At 38.5% G+C, this 26,591-nt stretch overlaps 1 protein-coding gene across 1 annotated transcript; it reads left to right on the top strand.

Moving 5' to 3' along the window:
- The first annotated feature begins 12,711 nt into the window (after positions 1-12,711).
- Positions 12,712-19,481, top strand: LOC112436008 (5-hydroxytryptamine receptor 3E-like). The gene is made up of 8 exons (XM_076874588.1): positions 12,712-12,850; positions 13,154-13,198; positions 13,480-13,586; positions 14,203-14,372; positions 14,495-14,658; positions 15,415-15,625; positions 18,132-18,341; positions 18,527-19,481. Exons 1-8 carry the CDS (start codon positions 12,737-12,739, stop codon positions 18,799-18,801), a joined length of 1,296 nt encoding a protein of 431 aa, XP_076730703.1. The 5' UTR covers positions 12,712-12,736; the 3' UTR covers positions 18,802-19,481.
- Positions 19,482-26,591: the final 7,110 nt, after the last annotated feature.

Consider the following 26,591-nt stretch of genomic DNA (forward strand, 5'->3'; position numbering starts at 1 on the left):
AACACAGACCTTCAAAATAAAACAGGAAATCCACAACACGAACAGGGCACAAGGGGAGGACACAGAATACCAACATCAGAATCAACTAGAACCGAAGACAATAATAATATGAAACACAAAACGCTGGGTCAACGACCCAGCACCATGACACACCTTAAGGGGTAGGACTGTCACATCAGCGCCCGTATCAATTTTAATTGACACGTTCTTGTTGTTTATGCTTAAGCCGACAGTCCACGGCTCACCCTCACACTTAACAAATGCCTAGGAACAAACCACGTTCATCCTCTTCAACCTCATGCACGGTTTTGGGTGCCCTGCATATGCTCCTGTAATGTCCTTTTTCCCCACATGCATGGCATTTCCCTTCATTCGCTGGACAATCCTGCTTTGAATGGGATGGAGCGCCACCACATTTCTGACAGGTTGGCCCTTTTTTGCCGTCTTCTCGGAATCCACGTGTTTTAGCTTGACGACTATCAGCCTGGAGAGGTTCGGTTCTAACAGGCTTACGACTGATTTTGTGCACTCTATCTACAGACTTAGCATCGCTAGCCACAGCTCTAGAGTCAGCTCGTAAGGAGGATTGTTGTCGCTTTACCTCTTCACTTTGCCTCGCCATGTTGATAGCCTTCTGCAAAGTCAAATCTGGGTCAAGCTGCATGCATTCTGACAGCCGTTTGTCCGTGAGACCAAAATGAGCCTGTCACGTATCAGCTCATCATGTAGCACTCCATAGTTGCAATGTTCTGCTAGCACATACAGTGCAGTCACAAAAGCATCCACTGTCTCATTTACGCTCGTAGATCACATTCTTCTTCACAATGAAAAAAGCCTGGAAACCATCATGTACCCCCCTCATATGTTGTCCTTTGCTCAGCTGTCCTCCTCGTCTCCCATGCAGTAAATCAACGTGTTGACTTGGTTCTCCTCCGAACTGACGTTCAAATTACTGGTGAGATGGAATCTCTCGAACCTCCGTATCCATTTGGACTCTTGCGGTTTTGAAAAGTCGAAGGACTCCGGTGGCTGGATGCTGAATGTCGCACTCGGCCCCGCCGGTGCTCTCTGTGCAGTCTCATCCGCCACATTCTCCCCCTCATTTTTACGCAAGCTCCACCAGACACAGGTTCGTTCAGTTGAGGTTATATGGATCAGTACAGGATTTCTGTCGTGTTATTCAATTGTACGCGGGTCCACTGTACAATTCTTCTCCCCACATAACATAACATTCTATTCAAAACATACCGGTCTCGCCCTCTAGCTGCCGTCAGCCTAACTACACTTACCGGCTGCATTAACATCTACTGTACAATGCAATTACACCACAATAACAGGCACCACACCCGCAGTAGATGTGCTCGGTGTGAGGTCTTTCAGCAAGCTATCAAACATGGTGCAAAGGGGCGATCGTGGCTCAAGAGTTGGGAGTTCGCCTTGTAATCGGAAGGTTGCCGGTTCGAGCCCCGGCTTGGACAGTCTTGGTCGTTGTGTCCTTGGGCAAGACACTTCACCCGTTGCCTACCAGTGGTGGTCAGAGGGCCCGGTGGCGCCAGTGTCCGGCAGCCTCCCCTCTGTCAGTGCGCCCCTGGGTGGCTGTGGCTACAATGTAGCTTGCCTTCACCAGTGTGTGAATGGGTGGATGACTGGTTGTTTAAAGTGCTTTGGGGTCCTTAGGGACTAGTAAAGCGCTATACAAATACAGGCCATTTACCATTTCTTGGCTTTTAAAAAAACACACCAGGTGTTTCATCAGATTCGAGGTGTTACATCCTTTGCACAGTATCACCTTAAAGCACTTCTTGCAGGCTGCTGAGTTTGCATCTTTTGTTGTGAAGTACAGCCACACTTTTGACCGCTTGGCCTTGGGCGTTTTTAATCTGTAGCTCTGCTCTAAAAGAACGTACGTACCTGGGCCCGCCTACTATCCTTGGAAAGGTAAAATGATTGGCTAGAATCCAAAGTGTATGACATCTCAAGAAAAAAATGCACAGAAATAAAGCACCGAAATGTGCGCTGCTTTTCAGTCTGGTTACTACCGTTTATGTCAGAATCATAATGAAGCAGTTTATTTCAATGAAGCAGTTTATTTCAAGTTGTAGATTCAAGCTGTTATTTATATTTTTGGCCACCAGATGTCAGCCAAGAGGACTGTGTTGAAAAATTTTGCATAATGAACCCTTTGTCAACATAAACTTCAGTAAAAGTATTGGCCACAAACAAGAATATCAAGAACAGGTGTGTGATTACACCAGGTGGGTGGAAACAGAAGACAGGAACCAGAGGAAGGCCCCACTTTTGCACCAAAACCAATTCATGGTTTAAAACTTTAAAAACAATTATGATGAGTAAACATTTATGGTATCTAGCAATGAGTTTTTCACATCACTGCAGAAGAATTGTGGGAGGTTTTGCCTGGAATATTTCATTTTTTCTGGACTGAGCTGTAATTGGAAATAAAAATTCATTAAATTCCAAATTATTTCTAAGAAGTACGAGATTGTTGAAATTGTTTTATTGTGAAACTCATATTGCAAACCAAATGCTGCAACATAGTTTGACTCAATATTATTGTACTGTCTCATCAGCACTTTGCATTGCTTGCAAGGCGAACTGCTGTAAGCCAAACGAGCCCACCCTGGTTGGTTTGGCCACAAGTGCCAAAATGAATTCAATAAATACATCATTAGACCATTAATTACATTTGTGATTAATAAATTAAAATAGACAAAAATAAATATATAAATAGTTAACTAAAAATCAGGCAATTTCATTTAAAACATTTATGAAATGATTCATTTATTTCCCAATTTAATTAATTCATTAATGACACATTTAATTAGTTATTCAGTTATTTATTTAATTATTTATTTTCAGCTTACATAAACACTGACTGCCACCAGACACAATTCACTTATATCTGTTGGGTTAAGTTTATTTCGCTGTTTTATTTGTTCCTGAGCAAATTAATATTAAGAAGTATGCATGCATTGTTATTGTATATAACTTAAACCAAGTCTGAAAAAATAGTAGACAAAAAAACTTTTTCAATAAACATGTTATATAAAATGATAAATAGCTTGGCTAGTAGAAGGTTTTGAAACCAAACACCACCTGTTTCTCACAGGTTACTCTTATTTGCTTGTGATCAGCCGGTGTGATACTGACGTTGCTGTGGTCAGTCTTCACCATTTTTTGAGTCACACACTGAGGTACATTACATTACCTGTGGTTTATCTGCACTTTGTTTCAAAACACATACAGCCAAAGCAGTCGCTCTGCCTTTAGTTTACCCTGCTCCACATCATTTGCCCGTGGTTTGTCCTCATCGCGCTTTGTTTAATGAGAATATGTATATCTTGGCCATGAAGGCTGGAAATTTGGAGCTGGTTTCCCAGAAAAGCTGCAGACTCTGAAGTCATGAAAAGGAATCTTCTGGTCTTTATGTTATGAAGTGTAACTAATAGGTAATGTACATAATAACTAATAGCAATAGTGCATCTGTTACTTTAATGCAATGTTTTACTGCTAGCTATTATTAATAAAACATCTTGATTATACTTCCTTTTAATTATACGGGGTCCTTCCATCATCAAGCCAACCATGATCGTTATATATATATATAAATTTCTGTTTAACCAGTTGGTGAAAATTCAATTCAATACTTTATTTTCTCACAAGGAGAAATTAGTTTAGCAGCATGGACAAAAAAAGACAACATGCATGGGAACATAATTAGACTCAATATTATTGTTCAACTGTTTCATCAGTTCTGTGCAGTGCTTACATGGTGAACTGTTCTGTGCCAAACCAACCTGCACTGCTGGACTGTCTGTCTCCAGTCTTTGAAGTAAGTGACATATGCCCCATGTCGGCCCTTTCCTCATGCTGTGTGGGATTCTAGGAGTGGTATGTTCACCTCTTTGAAGATGAGCTTGATATATAATTTAATGAGAGTATATACAGGCCGCAACATTTTCCAGAACTGCTTTCTAAAACTCTTCAAGTGTAGACAAATTACTGAGAGAAAAGCTTCATGATTTTATAAATAAATATTACATATGTTCGCAAACATGGCCAAAGCCTTGAATGTGAGTGTGAATGGTTTTCTGTCTTTATGTGTGAAATGTGTGTTCTTTGAATTTGAATGTTATGTTCTAAATAGACTTTAAAACACACATTGTTATTGTTTTCCTGGAGTTGATCTCAGGTGTGGTGCTTGCATTTCCATGGTCAAGAGAAACCCCTCCACAATAGCCAACTGTGCGATATCCAAGTCTACCTTAAGACTGCATGAAAGTACTGGAAGTATTGGACTTTGAACATTTTTTGAACATCTAAAAAAGGCCAGCAAGCTTCTGGGATAAAAATCTTTGGACAGATGAAACCAAGATCAACCTCTACCAGAATTATGGCAAGAAAAAAGTACGGAGAAGCCGTGGAACAGCTCATGATGCAAAGCACATCATCACCACATCATCTGTAAAATACAGCGGAGGCAGTGTGATGGCACTAGCGTGCATGGCTGCCAGTGGCGCTGGGACACTAGTATTTACTGATGATGTGACACAGGACAGAAACTGCCAAATGAATTATGAGGTGTTCAGAGACATAATGTCTGCTCGATTTTGGCTTAATGCATTCAAACCGATTGGGCGGTGTTTCATAGTACAGATGGACAATGACCCAAAACATGCAGCCTAAGAAACCCAGAAGTTTATTAAAGCAAAGAAGTGGAATATTTTTGAATGTCCAAGTCAGTCACCTGATCTTAACCCAAGTGAGCATTTCACCTGTTAAAGACAGGCCCACAAAAAAAAAACAGTAACTGAAAGCCTAATGGCCTGACAGAGCATTAAAAAGGAGGAAACCCTGGTGATATTCATGAGTTCAACACTTCAGACCGTCATTGCCAGCAACGGGTTTTCAACCAAGTATTGGAAATGAATGTTTTATGTTCAGTTATTTAATTTGTCCAATGACTTTTGAGGCCCTGAAATGAAGAGATTATGTTTAAAAATTCTTAGTTCAGTTCCACTGAATTAAAGCTGAAAAACTGCACTTCACATGCATCTGAGTTGTTTCATTTTAAATTCATTGTGGTAATGTCCAGAACCAAAATCTATCCAAATACTTATTTAGCTACGATATGTAAAGTAGTATGATAGTCCTATAAGTCCCATAAAGTGATTTAAGGGTTTAGATTTATATTTTGTAAATGTGATGACTACTCAGACCTGCTCTTTGTGCTGACACCAATTTTATTATTTTAGTCCTGGATGAAAGAGTTCATCAGTTGGGACAAAGTTCAGTTTGGTACTGACCTCCTGCATCTCCCCAGAACCAAATTCTGGCTTCCAGATATTGTAATCACTGAGTTGTAAGTATCATCATACAAAAGCTCATCAAACTGCACAAGTATTTTCCAAAGAACAGGAGAAATGTTGAGATAACCTCTAAATAAATAAATAGTTTGTTTAATTGTTTATTAATTCTTTGAATAGGGATATAATTTATTAAAACTACTGTACACTAGGTTTTGGTAAACAATTGTGCATAATTCTGCACGAGTATTTTGAGTCTTCAGACAACTTTTCTTTAAAAGGAGAGATGTGGAGATAACCTGTGTTTTCCTTACTGTCAACTATTATCATAAAAATCTTTCCAGTATTTAGACCTGTTAAGCTTAGGTTAATAGGTAAATGAATAAATATAATTGTATACTTTAAATCTTTGGGTGCCATTCTCTCACTTCACACATTTGATCTGGTCTCGCAGTATGGAGGAAAACAAAACACCACCTACTCCCTACCTGCATAGCAACAGTAAAGTGGATGATGCTCAGCCTGTCAAAGTTGTCAGTTCCTGTAACCTTGATATCTACACCTTCCCCTGTGACATACAGACTCTACCATCGGTGAATGGGAGCTACTGGATATCACCTTGGATAAAAAAACAGAGAATGATACTGGCAGTGATGGTTTATGTGTTAATGAGCTTGAATTTTATGTAAGTTGATTGTAACTATAAACTACTATAAATAGTCAGAGTCAAAAGTAAGCAAATTTATATTGGAAATTTATTTTCATTTTTAAAAAGTTTTTCTTGTATAAGTCAAACACACCTAAAAATATGAATTCAATTAAAACCAGAATTATACAGTTATATAGTGAAGATACATGTACAGGTAATGACAAGACAGCTTAAGGACGCCTCTCATCTCTTCTTTTCATTCCTTCCACAGCTCAGATTGAAGCGCCGGGCCATTATGTATATGGTAAACCTCTTGCACCCAAGGTTTCTCATCGCAGTTGACCTCTTTAGCTTCCTGCTGCCTCCACAGACCGTGAACAGGTATGCTTTCAAGATGACCCTCAGCCTCGGCTACACTGTCTTCCCGCTCATCATGAATGACCTGCTGCCAGTCACTGGAAACACCACACCCCTCATAAGTCAGTGACACTCAACAAAAAGTCTACAGTGATTTCTTAAAATTACATTCTTACAAGAGTGTCTAAAAAAATTGAGTGTAGATAAAAAATAGAAACCTTGCTTGTAACGTCTACACTTAATGCCTACAGCATGTATTGCTCTTCCTTCATGAGCATGTAGGACAATTAATGTGGCTCAAGGGCAAAATTACTAAAAGTGTTTATTGTAGTTTACATATATTTAGTCGATTAGACTGTGAAATTGTAAACCTTTGTTTCTGGGTCTCAACACAGACCGTTGTCTCTCTGTAGCCGTGTTCTTCTCTATCTGCCTGGCTCTGATGGTGGCCAGTCTGCTGGAAATAAACCTCATCGCCAACCTGCTGTGTGGGTCTGCTGACTTCTCTCTTGTCCCTCGCTGGAGCTGAGTCCTCGTTCTGCAGTTTCTGGGTTTTCTTGTCTGTACAGCTCGATTGAATAAGAGATCAGGAGCTTCAGGTATGTAGTTTATATTTTAACAAAAACAACTGAATTCACGGAGTAGTTGAAACTCATTTATTTTGTCATGAAAAGTTGTAAAAGAAGAGAATCACACTGAAAAACTAAAGCTAAAAAATATTTTTCCTGAATTAACTTAGAAGTAGACCTTAAGACCACAACTGCCATCTGAATAATGAAGCCTCAAGAAACAATGGGGCCAGCAGTGAAGGACAGGGCTGTGCGGGAACTAAAGAAAGTGGGCAAGGACCTCCAGGACATCCACCTGCAGGTCAAGCAGCAGCAGAAAGAGAACCAAGGCTCGGAGGAGTGGATCCAGCTGAATCCCGCAGAAAGTCAAGCCTTCGAAGCTTCTATTCATCTTCATCTCGCTGCTCATGCATGGTAACTAAAGTTCGTATAACATGCTAATACACATTTATTTATGTTTCTTATATTATTAATTCAAAATTGCAAAATCGATGTCAAAGAGCCAGATTATAACACCTATCAAAGGATAGTGTGACATTTTTGGATTTTGACAGTTAACTGGACTTAAGATAAAATACCTTTATTAGTCCCACAAGGGGAAATTTCATGTTAAGGCTGCCAACCTATTGCACGCAATGGCGGCGCCATCTTACCTTTCCTTTGCAGCTCAGTACAGCTCAACTACATCTTCAATGCTGGAGACACTTAAGCCATACTTTTACATACTGTACAAGATAAAGAGCATAAAATTAATCTTTTCTTTCAGGATAAGAAAGCCCAACTTCTAAAAACATTTCTCTAGCAAGATATTTTTAAGTACCTCATAGTAAATTCTGAATCAATAATGTTGATTTCTATCCATGCTATCCATAAAAATGTTTTTATAGATCAGAGTGTAAGTTTTGTCATTAAAAGAAATTCTGTACAGCAGAAGGTCAAACCCATTAGTTACTTTCAGTTAAATTCAATTCAATTCAGTTTTATATATATAGCCCCAAATCACAACAATTGTTGCCTCAAGTTGTAAGGTAAAGACCGTACAATAACACATTAAAATGATGAAAGACGGTGCCAGGCTCTTTAGTGTCTGGAGTTTCTTTTCATATGAAAACATCTGAGGTTTGAAATGGTAACTGTCTGGTTCATTTTATGAGACAGAAGACAAATATGCTCAAAGTATATTTTGTTAAATTTATTAAGGGTTAAAGGTTTAAGTTAAAAACAGTGCTATGTCTCTTACAGGAGACTGAAATGAACAAAGAGCACCACACCCAGGTTGCATACGCTTTTACTGTGTGTCATAAAAACACAATGTTAATGTGATTGGTTGAAACAGTTGAGGGTGTACCACGGTTTTAGACTTGGTCCTCCCTTTGGCTTGGGTCCATCCCTCAGGTCATCTTCCACCCTGTATGGAGCAAACATCTCTTGTCCTCTGGCTAGGCTAGCAGAGGTAGATTTAGACCATGATTTATACAGTTGTTTTCTTTTAGGTTTCACAACCCACACCCAAATCCTCAAGAGGGGTCTTCTGTCTTGTGTCTGTTAGCATCACAGTCCAACAGTCTAAATCCAAATCAGATTTGAATGTGTGATGTCAGATAAAGCATAAATGTATGATCGAAATTATGAGCTAATTGTGAAATATAAAATAATGGGGTTAATAATGATTAAAGATAAAAAAAATAAATAAATTCTAACATAACCAACAGGTTTCATGTTTTCTGCATAATTTCTGTTGTAGGAATGGGGAAACGAATTTACCAAGTGGGACCCAGAACAGTGCGGCTGTAGTCGGATTTAAGTTCCACGAACAAATCTCTGGGTACCAGACATTGTAATCAATGAATTGTAAGTCCCATCAGCAACTATTCAAAGATTACAATCCGTGTATATTTTATGTTTTTGTAAGATCTTGAGAACTAGAACTGAAGCATTATTAGCTCATAAAGACCTAAGTAGCAAAAAAAATTAAAAAATGTAAAAAATGCAAGTGAGAGTTTTTTCATGAGAGAAGACAAATATGCTCAGATTATACGTTTTCACAATTTATTATCAAACGGTTAGAATTTCAGATTAGTTTTACATGGCGCAATGGACCTCTGTCTCTCTGACTCAGAGACAACCAGCCACACACAGGCAGCAAACACTTCTATTGGTGGGCTCACAGAAACACAACGTGAACATGATTAGTAGAATCAGTTGAGGGTGGTCTGATATCGGCTCATGTTTCTTCTTCTGCACCTCTCTGGACATTTCCTTACATGGAGATGACCCTATTCCAGGCATCACTACCATTACCATGGCAACCCCTTCTTGTCCTCTGGTCAGGCATGTACAGTTAGAGAAGAGGAGAGAGTCAATTCCATTTCCTAACACCAGATATTACAGCCCTGTTTTGGTGTAGGAGAGTCAGCCAGTTTTGTACCTTCTGGTGCCATCAAGAGTCCAGGCAGACCATCCCCCACAAATTCCTCAGAGAAGAAGTCCTCTCTCTGTTTATATCTGTTATTAGTGTAACAATCTAAATCTCAAATATTCTACAATACATATCTGTGTGTAGTAAATGATAAAACAAATGTGTAATGCTAATTATGAGGTAATTGTGTAAGATACAGTAATGGGGGGACATAAGCCTTAAAAATAAAAAATAAATAAATTCCAACAGTACCTGAATGCTGTTGTCAGAAAATATTTGGGATGGGACTACAGCTACTTGCACTGAAAATAAAACAACGATAAAAGGGTGGATGGGATAATTTAGTGGCTTGTTGTTAATACTCCTATTAATATTTGAATGTTTTTGTCATCCAAAATGTATTTAGTCATGAAAATAAATTGAAAATAATTTGTGAATATTTTAGATACATCGAATAGGCAAATATTCCGCAAATAATTTGGAGTGAATCTCCATGAATCTGCGAATGCTGCACTGCAAATAGGCAGGGGTCGACTGTAGACGTAATTTTAATGATGTAGATTGGTTTTATTTAAAATCCATACTGCAATAAGGTCAAAACTGTGAAGCACTTCAGAATGTGTTTTAAAAGCAGCTGTACAAATAAAGTTATTATTACTATTAACAGGAAAACAATGTAAACTATCACACAGAGGATTTTATGTTCTCACAAAACTGGTGAATTTTAATTACCGTGTTATAAAAAATGACAACGCTTCACTGGTAGGAGGTTTTGAAACCACCACCTTTCTCAACGGTTACTCTCATTTGCTTGTGAGCAAAGCAGGTGTGGCACTGACGTCACACACTGACTTGAAAACCACATTAACCGTGGTTTATCGACACTTTGTCTCAAAACACATACAGCCAAAGCAGCTGCCCTGCCATGCCTAGTTTTTCCTGCTCCACATCATTTGCCCGTGGTTTCTCCAAATCCGCCAAATCAATCTTTGTTTAGTGACAATATGTATATCTTGGCCATGAAGGCTGACTTTAAGAGGGGCAAGAGTTAGTTTCCCAGGCAAGCTACAGACATACTTTTGCACTGTAGCTGCTCACTAATGCATCTGACAGCAAAATGTTTTGAATGTGACAATTCTTTAAAGAAGCTAAATAGTCTGTAGTAGTTTGAAGACAAACTTCTCAGAACGGAAAGAATACAATTTCACTTGGAACATCATGGTAAGAAATATTCTTGTCTTTATGTTACTAATAAGTAAAAACTGCCTTTTGTTTGGCCTCTGCGTTCTGTTTGTCTCAATCAGCTTCTTTGCTCGGTTACATACTATTAGTAGCCGGCTGCTATGTTTTAGAGGTCCCAATTTATGCTAGTGACATGAATGTTTACTTAATTTTGAGTAATATCCTTAGAGCGTTTGAAAATGGGTACATAGATAAGAATTGATATTCAAATATTTTTAGCATTTTTGGGTGCATATACAATCATAAAGCATGCTCATCACTCAAAAATAGGAAAAGAAAAGGCTTTAGCAGAAGAGTGTTAACAAGCGTAAAATGACTTTTATGCAGTAAACGCTTGTTTGATGAATGCGGAAAAAAACAACATGAAGTATGGTTGCTGAATCTTATGGTAGTTCAAATTTCTTGAATAGTCAAGTTTTTTATGAGACTGAAAACATTTATAATGTTGTGATATCCTGAAAACCCCTAAGCATATTTCTGTATTTTCCTGATACTATCAGTAATATGTTTACAAAATGTTACCAGTTAACGAAGGTAATTTTGCAGTTTTCCTGCAACTTAAGAATATCATTGATATAATGTCATGTTACAGTGCAGCACTTAACCCAAGTAATCTAAAACATGAATATATAGTTGTAACAGCTCTTATACATATAAAAAACACTGAGTCAATGACCCAGGTACCCTAACATGAGTCAGCAAAGTAAAAGTAATCTCTGTGTCCCTTGAGCTCTCGCACTCTCTCCTGCCTCTGTTGCCTGGGTTTCATCTATCTCTGTCTCTGTGTGTTTCCCATACTTCCTGTTTTACTAAGTTAGTCTCCTGTCCTGTGTGCATCATGTTCAGATTTGCTTCTCCCTGTCTTGTTATTTGGATCACACTCAGCTGTGTTCCCTCCTGTGGTGTGTTCCCTCGTTTGCCCATGCCCTGGTTCAGTTTGAATGGTTTTTGAATTAATTGTGATGATTTTCTTAAAACAATAAAGGCAGTGTTACATTAAAAGTGAAAAACATTATTTTCTGTTTTGTCTTAAATAAAAATATTTATTTCATATCTTGAAATATCTGATTCTACTGTTGGGGATAAGTATCAGATTTTTGAAACAGACGAAGAAAAAGAAGAGATGTAATCATTAAAAAACACTTAAAATGCCACTAAGAATCTTTACAGGCATTCCTCACCACTTGCACACCACTGAAACTGACAACCTGTTTTGATGTAATTTTAATGTTTTTAGTGCTGCCTGCTGAAAGTAAGACCTTCTAAGCTTCTATTCATCTTCATATCTCTGCTTGTGAATGGTAAGTACAGCTGCTAAAATGTATAAAATGAATCAACTTGATTTGTCTTAAAAATGTATACACATCTTTTATGTGATTCCTTGATTTACATTTTTAATCAATTTTTGAGTGTTGATTTTCTTACAGTTTTCATTCAAGTCAGTTATCCAAAATACTAAAAAATATGCAAATGATTGTATGCATGGTAATGGTTCAGCATTAGAACTTTTTATTTTGTCTGTTAATCCAGGGTCATGACTTGTTTATTTTGTTAGCATAACTCACAATGACAGCTTAGCCAAAACATGTCCAAATCACACATTTAGTCAGAATGTGTGTTCGTGTCCACATTTTAAAGATTTTCTATGGCTGGATTAAAAACAAAATATTCAAAATCTTCGGAAATCTGACCACTGAATAAAATCACGTTTAGATTTAGACACATTTAGACTGATCATGCCTCGTTTGTGTTTTTAAAAATGAGGCATGATATTTAGATATTAAGAAAACTTGCAATAAATTGAGTGGGACTTTTACTGTAATGTTAATCAATGTTTACTCTGTACTCTGTTTTCACCTAAATGTAGGGTTGAAAAACATTTTGATGAAAAAATTCAAAATTGCACAAAACATTACCAGTCGTAATTGTTCATCCAAACCGAACCACTGTATACATTGAGGTTCAGGGTTATGGTTCTTCATTTCACACAAATGTTTATGTGGGTTTCTGATGCTTTGCTAGGGCCATTTATTCATTTGGGGCAAAAAAACATATCTGCTCCTAGATAGTGAAGCAAATGTCAATGTATATAAATCATAAGGGCACATTTCTTCTATCCTTTGTAGCTCAGTACAGCTCCACCTTGCTGAACTGCTCTAACCCTGATTCACCTTCAATGCTGGAGGCCCTTAAGCCAGTCTTCAACCTGAACGCCATTCGACCTGTGGTGAACATAACAACCGTCACTAACATTGGCATTTCTATAACTGTGTTTGGCATTTTGGGAGTGGTAAATAACACCTTTATTAACTTAAAATCAATTCAGTAATGGTCGCATGTGCTTTTCTGCATACTGTACAAGATAAAGAGCATAAAATGGTCAAAAGAAACTTCTCATGAGAGGCTTTTTTAAAAATGTTGTCTCCCTCTCATTCCACATATTTTTAATTTGAGTTTTAAATCAAAATGAATAAGTATAATACATCTGAACATCAATAATTAAGACAAATGAATGATTCAGTTCAGTATGTGCTCTACAGACATTAAGGTTCAGTAAAACTATCCAGTTATGGATAAAAATCTTCTTTTTCAGAATGAGAAAGCTCAACTCCTCAAAACATTTCTCTGGCAAGATTTTGTAAGTAGTTTCTTCATAGTAAGTTTTCAAGCAATAATGCTGATTTCTATCCATGAAAACGTTTTTAGGGATCACAGTGTAAGTTTTGTCCCAAAATAGCAGTAGAAGGTCAAATCCACTAGTGACTTTCAGTTTAGTACAGTTTTATTTATATAGCCCCAAATCACAACAATAGTTGCCTCATGTTTCTTTACATTGTAAGGTAAAGACCGTAAAATAATACAGAGAGAAAGTTAAAAAGAAGAAGGACGGTGTCAGACTCTTGGGTTTCTTTGTTGCAGAAATGGCAAAATGAATTTACCAAATGGGACCCAGAAGAGTGCGGAACTAGTCAGATGTCTGTTCCAAGAACAAATCTCTGGCTACCAGATATAATAATCAATGAATTGTAAGTCCTATCTTCAACAATTCACAGATTACAATCAGTTTCTTTTTTATGTATTTTTATGATCTTGAGAACTAGCCCTGAAGCATCATTAGCCAATAAAGAGCTAACTCTGCTAAGTAGGAAAGAAAAAATGGAGAAAGTGCATACAAGTGAAACTACAAAGGTACAGTTTATGTGTAGAATTTTGTCAGAAAACATGGGGCTTGTGACTCCAGTTGGTTTCATTGTACAAAAAAAAAAATCATAATGGCATGCACAGGACAATAGAGCAGCTTGGTAATCAGAATCAGAATCAGAATCAGAATACTTTATTGATCCCTGGGGGAAATTATTTTTTGTTACAGTAACACTGCTATCCGCTATATAAAGGTATAATCCTTATCATCTGCCTCCTATAATATTTAGCAGACAGAAAGAAGCAGATAATTTAACAATAATAAGTCACTTATTATTAGGCTGCACGTTTCTCAAGTCTTTGATCTATTATCATACCTGGTTATCACTTCTGGTGAAAATCAATATAGGCTACAGTCCAGTTTAAGCTATTTCTCCATACATTTTCCATTTCTTCCATGTAGATATCTGACTTCAATTAATGTCTTTTATCTTCCTGCAGCATGGATGAAAACACAGCTCCAAAGGTGCCATATGCCTACCTGCTTTCTGATGGTACTGTAAGTGATTCACAGCCTATCAAAGCCATCACCTCCTGCAAGCTTGACATCTACTTGTTTCCATTTGACATTCAGAACTGCACTTTATCATTCAACTCATACACACTCAAGAGTAAGTATAACCACGAGGATGTATCACAAGCAATCCTGGTGAATTGAGTGGATTAGTCTTTAAAGCTGTTTTTTTATTTATATGTATATGGTTTTATCTGACTTTGACTGTTTTCCATGCAGGTAATGCTTTGCAGCTTTACCTGAAAGAGACTCCAGAGAGGATGACTGAATACTCTAAATCTAGGATGGCAACTATGGGTGAATGGGAATTAATTGGAATTGCAGCAAAGAAATACACACTAACATCTACAGCATCGGGCTCTTACGATGAAATTCGCTTCTATGTAAGAAACTGCATTGCACTGTAAAAATGTAATGTTATTGTATGATTTACTTATTCATACTATAAGAAAACAGAAGACAAGTTCTTTCAGGAAGTAGAAGAGTTTTCTCTTCATTACCATTTGACTCTATTGTTTGTATATTTGATAGGAACCTAGGATATATTGCTTCATGTATATAAAGAATTTGGGTGTATAGTTGCAGTTTCCCATATGGAAAAGATATATATAAATCTTATAAAGTTTGTATCTGTTTTGTGTGAAACTTGTATGAAAAGCATACAAGAGTGAAAACAGATATAAGGTCCCTTGAAAAATTATATAATGAAACTTGTATGTTTTGGATACTTACTAAAACAATATATGAAAGTAATGAGAAAGTGGCCACTTTCATGAGTAAATCATATAAGCCTTACATGATTCACTATATGAAGCAAGCCAAATCTGATGCATGTCTTTTATAAGTTTTTTCTATTTATTTTCCATATGGATTAATTGCAGTTCAATTGTTTAGTTACTAATGAAAAGAAACTTCATTACCTGCTGCCACAAGTATTCTGATCATAACTAGTTCTCTACCACAGTAAACAGATTGAAAGGCTTTGTTTTACACACTTAAGATGGGGAAACCATTTCACAATTAAGTTATATCTGCAAATTTATGGGCCTTGTCATTTAACTATTGTATATGTATGAGGTACTGTATAATCAAAGCACAAAGAGCTATGTGAGATTAGTTAAGTTCTCACTTTGCTGCAGATCTCATTGCGGCGCCAGGCCATGCTGTATGTAGCGAACCTCCTGCTCCCCAGCTGCTTCCTCATCACTGTGGACCTCTTCAGCTTCATCTTACCTCCCAATGATGCTGACCGGTCTTCATTCAAGATGACACTGATCCTAGGCTACACCGTCTTCCTGCTCATGATGAATGACCTGCTGCCTGCCACTGGAAATGCCATACCTCTCATAAGTAAGTTTAAATTGTCTTGATTGGTATACACTTATTCCCAATGTGACTCTTTGGCCCAAATACAAAAGGGTATACAAATACAAAGTGGATGGATGACTTGTTTGGAACGTTTGTGAGGATAAAGAGGATAAAGTTCTCTCCAAACAATAAATCATCCAGCCATTTTCTTTAACTTATCTAAAGTCAGGTCAAATGGACAGCAGCCTAACCAAGGAAACCCCGAACTCCCTCTCACCAGCTGCCTTCTGCTTATTAGTGATGTGCGGATCGATCCTGAAATATCGATTCCTCCAATACCAATCATGTATGTTCTAGAATCGATTCTCACATTAAAATATCGATATTTTAGTAATTTAGGGTAAATATGTAGTTTATCATTAACAGGAACACAGTGGAAAGAAACTATATCATTCAGATCGTTTACATTCAAAGGAACTACTTCCTCTTCCGCCTTTCATAGTCATGTGCGAAATACGGCTGTATAAATGTCTCGCAGTCCCTTGGCGGGCGCACTCACAGCAATGGCTGAGCGTAATTGTGCGGACGTATTTTACCTCCACAAACAGCTGAGACGTGGTTTGCGATACATGTGGCAAAAAAGTGAGGTGTTGTGGCCATACTTGCCAACCTTGAGACCTCAGAATTAGGGAGACGTTCAAAAGGGCTGTTTTGGGGTGATAAATACATTTTACAGTGTTTATTTATCGGATAAAATACGTTAAATGTCACCGTTATTATTGGCTGGCCTGGAAACAGCGGGGGTGTCCAAATTCAGAGGCTGCTTCCACCTGAGGACCCGGCCTTCGTGGTCTAAAGAAAGCCAGGTAGTACATCACGAGTTCCCTTGGTGGAGTGAAACTCTGCCGTCTGCTCCTTGCTATCTAAAATATAACAGGGCGCTGACGTAAACTCTCGACCGTCTCACACTTTGTTTAATTAGTTTTCTGTTTAACGTTTATTCAGCTGTGTGAAAACCCCGGAGGAACCCTCCCGAGGGATTAATAAAGTTAAATTTAATTGAATCTAATCTAATAACTTTAATCTCAGCCAAACCAATTTACTCACGAACAAATAAAACACTGAAAAAGCCAAACAGTAACATTTTTAAGTTATCAAAGTGACTTATATATCATGTTTAACCCGAGTAGTGAAAGGCCGCGGGGGTTTGAAAACGATGTGTCGGTCGGCTCAGATATTTGAAGTTTACACAGCTTCTCACCTGAAAATATGTTTAAAAAAAATTTGCGACCCAGAAAGGGAAATAAGAGTAATATTAAAACTAAGTAGCTGCCATCATTGTTGGAAACTGGAATTGGCTATGGATTCTGCAATATGGTTTTCACTTTTGTTGCCTGGGTGGAAAATCGGGAGAAATTCGGGAGAATGGTGGCTCCGGGAGATTTTCGGGAGGGGCACTGAAATTCAGGAGGGTTGGCATGTATGGTTGTGGCAACATCACTAACCGTGTCAAACACCTCAGAGTAAATCATATCACAGAATATGACGAGCGTATGTTGAGACGAACTGAAGAGGAGGAGAGGGACAGGTGCTGCTAGGGCGAGACAGACGTCTCTCATGGAGTCCTTTAGTGCTGCAGGCAGGCAACATGCTCAAATAGCGCACAACTTCAGTTTTTTATTTCTATATGATGAACCCTGCATTATTAAGTGATAAGAACAAGTAATCTGATGTCCTGTAATCATTATGACGCTATAATTTGAGATACAATAAATAAAACAAGCTTTTGTACAAAGTATCGGATCAGTATCATCGATACCACCCTGAATATTACTTGGTATCAGATCGGAAAGGAAATCAATGGTATCGCACATCACTACTGCTTATCCATGGAAAGATTGAGGTATTCCCAGGCCAGTCACGAGATTAAATCGCTCCAGTGTGTCCTGGGTATTCTGGGGGCTTTCTCCTGGTAGGAGATGCCCAGCTGGAACAGTTTACCCAGGAGGCAACTGCCTCAACTAGCAACCTTTCAATATGGAGGAGTAGCGGCTCTATTTTGAGCCCCTACCAATTGACTGAGTGAGAGGCCATCAACCCACTGAGAGCTAATTTCTGCCATTTGTATTCACAATCATTTGCTTTTAAAATATTTCACAATAATAGTGGTAACAAGATCAGGCCTAGATTAAAAACCTTGTTGACGTTTCTCAACAACAACATAACATTTTGGACACAACAATTTACCGACATTAGGCATCAATTAAAATGTTAATAATGAGATTAAACAACAAGTATGTCTGGTATCAATTAGTGATAATACTGAAAATGAATTGTCTAATCAAATAGTTGCACACATCCCTACAGTTAAACATTATTAGTTATGCAACACTCTTTACAGTGAACTGAAGGAATGTATCTCTCTCTGTCTTCCTCCATCTCCATGTCCTTTTTTTAGTTTTAAATGTTTTTGTCTGGATTTAACTTGTATTTGTCTGTAAAATATTGGCATTAATTATTTCTCTACTATTATTATTATTGTTATTAGATGTTTTCCTTTCTATGTGCCTGGCTATGATGGTGGGCAGTCTACTGGAAACTATCGTCATTACAAACTTCCTCTGCGGTTCCTCTAACTATTCTCGAGCTCCTCGCTGGATCAGAGTGCTTTTTCTTAAAATCCTGGGTCGACTAGTATGCCTTCCTCCAAAGCCCAGAGATCGGAACGACACAGTGATCCAAAATCCAGTCACACAGGGTAGGAAACAAGATCAGGATATGCAAATAATTAACAAATGTTAAAGCTGACATAATCTTCTGACTTGTCTCCGCTCAATAGAAATGCCAATCTATTAGATAGAATGTCGGGATGAGCAAGTTCTTAAAAAATGACAAAGCTGACATAATTTTCTCTGTTGTTTTCTCTGCAATACAAAATGCCAGTCTCCTCTCCAGTGACAGAGGAATCCAAGACTCTGGAGCAGAAGGGGCCACTGGGTGAGGACAAAACCCTGCAAGAGCTGAGGAGCCTGGGCAGAGGCCTCCAGGCCGTCCGCCTTCAGGTGGAGCAGCATCTGAGCAAAAGCCTGAGCACAGAGGAATGGATCCAGATAGGTTTAATCATAGACCGCCTGCTGTTCATCCTTTACATCATCTTCATAACAGTCAGCTTCATTACCATCATCATTATCTGGGTGGTTTCATACAATGCGGCCTAATTTAACTTTTTAGCTTGTCTGTTCTTTAAACTTTAAACTTTAAACTTTTTGCATTAACTTTTAGTTTTCAAATAATATTTAACATCACGCCCACAATGAGACAGGGAAAGCAAAACTGAACATAACACAGATGGGACAAGATGCTTTCAAAATAAATTAGGAAGTAACAAACACTGAGACCAGGACTAAGACAAATGAACTTGGAGGCTTGGGAGGCAGAAAGGTAGACAAACATGGATTCAAAACTGACTTCCAAAAGAAACGCTGAGGACCAGACACAGACGAGACTGGGAAGAGAACTAACATAATTTCATAAAGAACTAATTATTGGAAACACAGGAAATAACACCAGAAACAAAACACCATAAAAATAACACCATCTCTCAAAATCAAAAGTAACAAAAGGTCCAAAATGAAAAGCTGAAAATACTGGGTCAAAGATCCAGGTCCATGACATATGTCAGTTACAAAGGGTAGAAAGACCGAAGCTGGCATACATTAAGCTGCTAATATATACGGCGTGACTTACAAACAGCTAAATATCGTTTGACAAAAATTAATATTTTATGTGTTAAGTATCAATTACTTGTTGCCTTTACCTTTATTCTATTACTTACTATTAAGAATTTCTGATCTTGTGTAACTAGTATGATCTTTTGTTTTGTATCTGTGTGAAAATATTAAAGGTCTTTCTCACATTTTCTTTGCTGTTTGTTATTTTGTGTTTAATTCAAAAGTTAGTGGTAAATTTCTGTCTTGTTTAATCTTAGAATTAAAAAGACCTTGACTTTAAAAGTATGGCATTACTAGCATGTCATTATATTATTATGAATTATTATAATAAAAAAGCTGTCACTCTTGGTCAGTTAGTTGTCAGTTTTGCAGTTTACAATTAATTTTAACAAGCAACTGAGATGGAAAAAGTGCAATACTTGCTCAGATTGTTGTTGTTTTCTTTTGTTTGGTTGAGTTATGGAAGTGCATGGAAGCCTGTCTTCTCATCTCTGTTTAAAATACATGAATGGATGGTGTAATTGATTAAACAGCATTTAAAATTCCACTACTGGTGTCCCACTGATTAATATCCTTTGGAATTATAAAGAAATTCAATTTAAATACAAAAAGTAAAAATACAATGCCATTTGGAAAAGTTAACTGCAGTTCACTCAGTACATTATATTTAGCAACATGAAGACAGACAGCTTCTCATTAACAGATCTGCAGAGTATGCGCATCTAGAGAAACCCTCACACCCATCCAACCACACCTGGGGGACAGCGTGTTGAAGGAACTGGGTTGGTCGTTGACCATCTATTAGTCATGAATCTTGTCTTCTGTCTGCTTTATAACCACTGTGTTTGGCTTCAGATGAAATCAACAGATCAGTCACCTACAGAGTTCATCTGGTTAAAAAAAAGGATTATAATATGCTGAATTTATTGATTTAGCAAGTGTTTACAATATTCAAAATGTTACTTTTCTGTGTTTCATTTCACACTTGCCTGACTAGTAGCTCCAAGTTTAATATATAATTTCATTATGAACCTGATTATCGGGGTAATTTGAGCCTTCCAAGAGTTCTACATCATACATCTTTAATGACTTTTAAAAACAACAAGTTAGAATTATTTTGGATTTTCTCTAATCCACACAGGGTTAAGAGTATACACACACAGTCGAATATAAATAGCCACCCCCACTAATTTTTGGTTATATATCTTTTTGTGTGGTTTTGTGCAGCCATCAACAAGCCTTCCCATATGGAAAAGATATATATAAATCTTATAAAGTTTGTATCTGTCTTGTATGAAACTTGTATGAAAAGCATACAAGAGTGAAAACAGATATAAGAACCCTAGAAAAATTATATAAATGAAACTTGTATGTTTTGGATACTTACTAAAACAATATATGAAAGTGGCCACTTTCATGAGTAAATCATATAAGTCTTATATGATTCACTATATGAAGTAGGCCACATCTGATGCAAGTCTTTTATAAGTTTTTTCTATTTCTTTTCCATATGGGTTGGGCATAATTCAAGATAATTGATTACTCTTTTTGGCAGATTTGATAGTGGTTAGTTTCCTGACTTGGATGGTGAAGCTTAATGTTAGTCTGCTTTATGCATTCCAAAACCAGTGTTGATGTGTGTTTGCTTTCATTATCCTTTGGGAACATTGAAATGTGTTGCAAACATCTAGCTGTTGATTTGTAGTAAAGTTAAATAATTTGAAGGTGGTCTTCCGTTTGAATATTCCGTCCATTTGTGTTATCTACAAGTACTACTGGTAGCATAACAGCACCAGAGTATTTTGCTACCACTATCATGGTTGACGGTTTAGTGTTCTTTGGTTTCAAAGTCTCACCTTTACTCCAAACACACCGCTTGTTATTGAGGCCAAATAGTTCAATCTTTGTCTTGTCTGACCATAAAAATGTTCTCTAGAAAGCGTTTGGTTTGTCCACGTGGACAGATGCAAACTTCATTCAAGCTTGAAGGTGTGAGTTTTGAAGTAGGGTGTCTTTCTTGATTGGCACCTTGGGTCCTTGTTCTTGTCTTTGTTTATGACAAAATGTACAATTTAAGAATCATACATTTTATTTTAAGCTATGTATCAGGGTCAGAGCCTGTCATAGGTTTTCAAAAAAGCATAAATCCAAAAATAATTGTGTGGATCATTAGCACAGTACACACCGAAAGGTATCGGAAAAGACTGCTGCTCCCACAGGTGGAGGTGCTGAAAAACAAAATGGGTGAACGGTTACTGTAGGTGTGAAAAACAAGTTCTGTGCTACCCTGTATGTGTTTGTGACGCATTGCATAGACCACAGTTTTCTATTTACTGCTATTTTTGTTGGTGATTTTTGGTTTGTGTGTTTGTTTTTTAATCTATTCACGAGGCCTCAGTGACCTCAAACAGACTGAAATAATCTGCCATTGTGACTGTTTGCATAATAAAACACGTTAAAGGTTTGGGACTGTAAAGTTATTCGCCAGTATTGGTCTCTAATCCATGATCATTTACAAAATGTTTTTTCATTTGTTTTTCCTTCAACTTTTGAGACCATATTTTTGTGCAATGCACCAGTGGATAAACTGAATTCCAATGACAGAAGACTCCTGTATATCCTTCTGGCCGCAAGTAAAAAGCCTCTTACGAGAAGATGGCTTAAGCCTGAACCACCAACGATTGAAGACTGGATACATTCTGTACAAGAGATCTATACGATGGAAAAAGTGTCATTTTCTCTTAAACTTCAGAGGGATACCTTCTATGGAATATGGTCTAAATGGACAGACTATGTTAAGCATATGAGGTGTGATTTTGTATATGATGTTACAACCCTGAGTACTACGTAAACCTACCTGCCCTGCTGCCTCCTAACCCTAGTTTTTTTTTTTCTCTTCTTCTTTTCTTTTCTCTTCTTTTTCTGTCTTCTTTATTTTTCAATTACAAGTTAAAATGTGACAGCAAAGAAAGTGTAAAAAGGCAAACTACTGTTATGTTCAACAGCTGTCCCAATAAAAGAGATAATAACACAAAAAAACGTGTTAAAGGGTCCTGAAAGTTTGACAGGTATGCACAACAGAGTTCTAGCACATATATTGTTTTGTTTATTATTTTTGTTGTTCTTTTTTAGTGAAATCTGTTATTTGTGAGACACTTATAAAATGTGTATAAAACATTGATGATTTAAACAATAGAGTGTTTATTAGTCTTAAGATTGCTGTTTTGTTCGGGGTAAGGCAGGTAGTGGCTGTGGTTAAGGAGGCACTAAATCTCCAGAGGTTCATCATTACAATATTTCTTTAAGAGACAAAAACAAGTATGTGTGTGTGTGTGTGTGTGTTATCAGGAGGAGCTTTTCACTGCACATTATTAAAAGGTGGTGGTGGAGAAAGTTTAGTCTATCAAAAGCTTTCAGCATGAGCCCGTCTCAGCAGAGAATCAACTTCATCACAGGATTACTCTTAATGTCAGGTAATGATAACACCTCTATTTCCTACTTAAGTGTTCATACTTTATTTTCTAAACCTAAGCAGGTTTTCATCTGCAACAAATGTTTTTAATAATAATGATAAGCATGACTGTTATTATTTTAATTATTACTAATGTAAAGGTTTTATCTGTCAGGTTCAGGTTAAAATCAGTCTTACTGTGCAAATATATTTGTTTCTTTTCCCTTTTGTACATTTAGTTTATGTCACTGTGGTATGCTAGAATCACACTTTCTAAGTATAAGTACTGCAAAGACGTTTGTTTTTTTTACTGCTATAAATATTTTTTGTTATTTCATCTTCTAGTTGGCAACTGTCGTTATTGTTTAATGGCTTTTAACGAATAACATTTGATTTGACATTTGATGAATAACATTTGATTACAGCAGATCTCTTTCTAAAAGTGCTATAAATAAGTTCAATCATCCCCCCCCCCCCCCCCCCCCCCCCCTTTATCTTATGTGCAATACCACTGATTTCCTTTCTGATCTGATAATACAGTAAAATTCAGGCAGCAATACTGATCCAATACCGATACTTTGAGCAAAAACTTGATGTGTTTGGATTAAAAATGAGAGTATTTCAAACTATACGTTTATAATGAATACAGGACATTAGACTCTTGTTCTTATTGTTTAAATATGAAGAATTATCATACAGTGTTAGTACATACATTTTAAAATATTCAGTTAAGAATCAAAACAAATCTGGCTGATTGAAAATGATAGAACTAAGTAACATTTTGTACATACACATTATTATGTCTTATGTATGAAATACGCCTATAAAAATCCATCATAAAGTCTACAATCAGAAGTGCCTAGTGTAACTCATAAACACACACCTGAAAGCAGATAAGCTGTAAACTGGAGAGGAAAAGTCATCTCACTAATTTAGAAGACGCTTATTTAGTTTAAGAAAAAAGTTTGTTGCGCTTTAAAAACCAAAAATTAAAAACTCCTCGGTGAAGCTAGGGCACTTATTGTTCATTGCTGAAAAAAGAGAATAGAATCTCTGTTTGCACAGTCGGGGGGAGTACTTTTTTAGCCAGAAAAAACATTTCACTGTATGTTGTACCAGCTATAACTACATGTGACAAATAAATAAAGAATTGAATTGAGAATCATAAGGTTTCTTTTCAACACTGTAACCAAGCTGACAAACAGTCAGAGCTGCTGAATCAAGTTTTTCTTTAATCGAAACAACTAATGACTAAATGAATATTTTCACAAAATACATTTAAACCATCAGAGAATAAATTAGTCATCGCCATCTCACAGCTAATATTATGTACAGCTACTTGCACTACTACTGATATTTGTTTAGTACAATTCTCTCCAATGACCTTTCTGAATCATATCTACTGTATTTTTCACACTATAAGCACACTTAAAATCCTTTAATTTTCTCAAAAAACGACAGTGCGCCGGTGTGCTTTATGTATGAATTCTGGTTGTGCTTACTGACCTGGAACCGATTTTATGTGGCACAGCGTTCAAAAAACTGTCAAAAATGTTTTAGTACGACTTTTGTAAGCTATGAAGCCGCACTGCTGATGGATTGTTGGAGCATTATGGCTACCGTAGTCAGGAGCCTCGCGGAGTAATCTGGGTCCAACAATCCATCCGCCTCGGGTCCCAAAGTCAAATCAACACTGCGGCATCAATGAGAGGTAAAAACTGTCTAAATTCTTTCATCTTTAATAAAATGATCAGCGTTGCTGCTTTACCAGATGTAACAATTACGTTTAACATCCAGGCATCCATGAAAATAGGATTTATTAAATTTAACAGAGATAGAAGTTAGCCGTAAGTTAGCTCGCTAGTTTCCACCTAAATATGATATAGCATGTTCTGACTGAGAGATTTCTGAAACAATTCAAACATACAGCTCTGCTATCACTTCCAACATAAATGAAGACAGAAAACTAAACAGCAGTGACGTTTGTAGGGTTACTGAAGTTGGGCTAGCTCATAGGTGTCAAACTCTGGCCCGCAGGCCAAATTTGGCCCGCAACCTAATTACATTTGGCCCGCGAAGCCATACCAAATTACTATTAGAGCTGGCCTACTGGTATTATACAGCTAATATATATATATTGTTTTGTGGAGGTAAACACAGACGACACGAGAGCTCTCGATAAACACTGCTCATTTATTACTCATCACCACAGAACTGAACACTTTCCCTCCAAAACACAGCAACAACACTTCCTGAGAACTGGGTGTGAGTGGAGCCCTCCAGTGGTCCACCACACATGCCCCCCCCCCCCCCCCCGAACACCCAGTAGGGTCATCCCCTAGTCCAGAACCCTTGCTTTAATTAAACGTCCAGAACGGCTGAACCGGGGAGGTGGAGAGCTGGCGGAGGGGAAACGAGCCTGAGGGCCAGGCTGGCACGGACGGTCAGGAAAAACTGAAGATAGCTCGGGCCCCGCCAGGTGGGGGGTGCTCCCAGAGGAAGAAGCAGGGTTGTCCAGTCCAGTGGAAGGCGGGCGGCCACGGCGGGGGGCCTGAGCCGGCACCACTTGGTCATCCAGAAGCACATGTGCTGGTTTAAGTCTGTCAATAGAAACAGCCTCCTGCCGACCCCCAAAATCCAAAAGGAAATGCTTCCGGCCCGGTTGAATAACCCGAAAGGGGCCGTCATACAGTGGACGCAGCGGAGGCCTATGAGCGTCATGCCTGACAAAAACAAACTGTGAAGAGTCCAACGACCTCGGAACAAAGGTGTCAGGCACACAATGGTGCACTGGGCCAGGAAGAGAAAACGAGTCTCTTGGGGCACGGAGAGACAGCACAGAGGGAGCGAAGCACAGGGGTGGGCTCTCAGGCAAGAATTCCCCGGGGACCCGGAGGGGCTGACCAAGGACAAGTTCAGCCGGGGAAACCCCAAGGTCTTCTTTAACCGCGCAGCGCAACCCCAGTAAAACCCATGGAAGACGGTCAACCCAGTTGCCATCTGTGAGAGAAGCACGGAACGCAGCCTTAAGCGACCGGTGGAAACGTTCGCACATCCCGTTGGCCTGCGGGTGGTACTCAGTGGTGCGGTGGACCTTGACCCCCAGGCCGTCAGCCATGGCAGACCAAAGCTCGGAAACGAACTGGGGGCCCCTGTCTGAGGTAATGTCGGCGGGGGGACCGAAACGCGAAACCCACGTTGACAAAAATGCCCTGGCCACTGCTGCTGCTGTAGTGGAGGCCAGAGGCACTGCCTCAGGCCAGCGGGTTGTGCGGTCCACTACAGTCAAAAGGTGCGTGAAACCTTGTGACTGCGGCAGAGGACCAACCAGATCCACATGCACATGATCAAAACGCCTCCCTGGAACGCGGAAGGATTCGAGGGGCGCCTGTGTGTGCCTATGGATCTTAGTGCGTTGGCATGGGATACACGCGGCTGCCCAGTCTTTCACCGATTTACGAAGGCCCGGCCAAACGAACCTAGAGCTGACCAGCTTGACCGAGGCCCGGACGCCTGGATGAGAGAGGGCGTGTACGGAGTCGAAAACGCGACGACGCCACGAAAGGGGAACTACAGGGCGTGGACGGCTGGTGGAAACATCGCAAAGCAGGCTAGGCCCGCCGTTCCACACGGGTCTGTCCTCCAGTACAAGGCCCGTTTGCGCAGACCGAAGGGAAAGGACGTCCGGGTCGGCCTGTTGGTCAGCGGCCATAGCCTCAAAGTCTATGCCAACATAAACAGGAGAAACCAGCACGTGGGATAGACAGTCAGCCACGCAGTTGGACTTACCAGCCACGTGCTGAATGTCCGTTGTGAACTCGGAAAT

This window comes from Maylandia zebra, linkage group LG15, assembly GCF_041146795.1.
Source record: "Maylandia zebra isolate NMK-2024a linkage group LG15, Mzebra_GT3a, whole genome shotgun sequence".
Lineage (NCBI taxonomy): Eukaryota > Metazoa > Chordata > Actinopteri > Cichliformes > Cichlidae > Maylandia > Maylandia zebra.

Bases quoted from the DNA above. Each gene is read 5' to 3' on its own strand.
- LOC112436008 (XM_076874588.1), top strand. From the start codon at position 12,737: ATGCTGGAGGCCCTTAAGCCAGTCTTCAACCTGAACGCCATTCGACCT. The intron at 13,199-13,479 runs GTAAGTAGTTTC...TCTTTGTTGCAG, and splicing joins CATTTCTCTGGCAAGATTTT to AAATGGCAAAATGAATTTAC. The intron at 14,373-14,494 runs GTAAGTATAACC...TTTTCCATGCAG, and splicing joins CAACTCATACACACTCAAGA to GTAATGCTTTGCAGCTTTAC.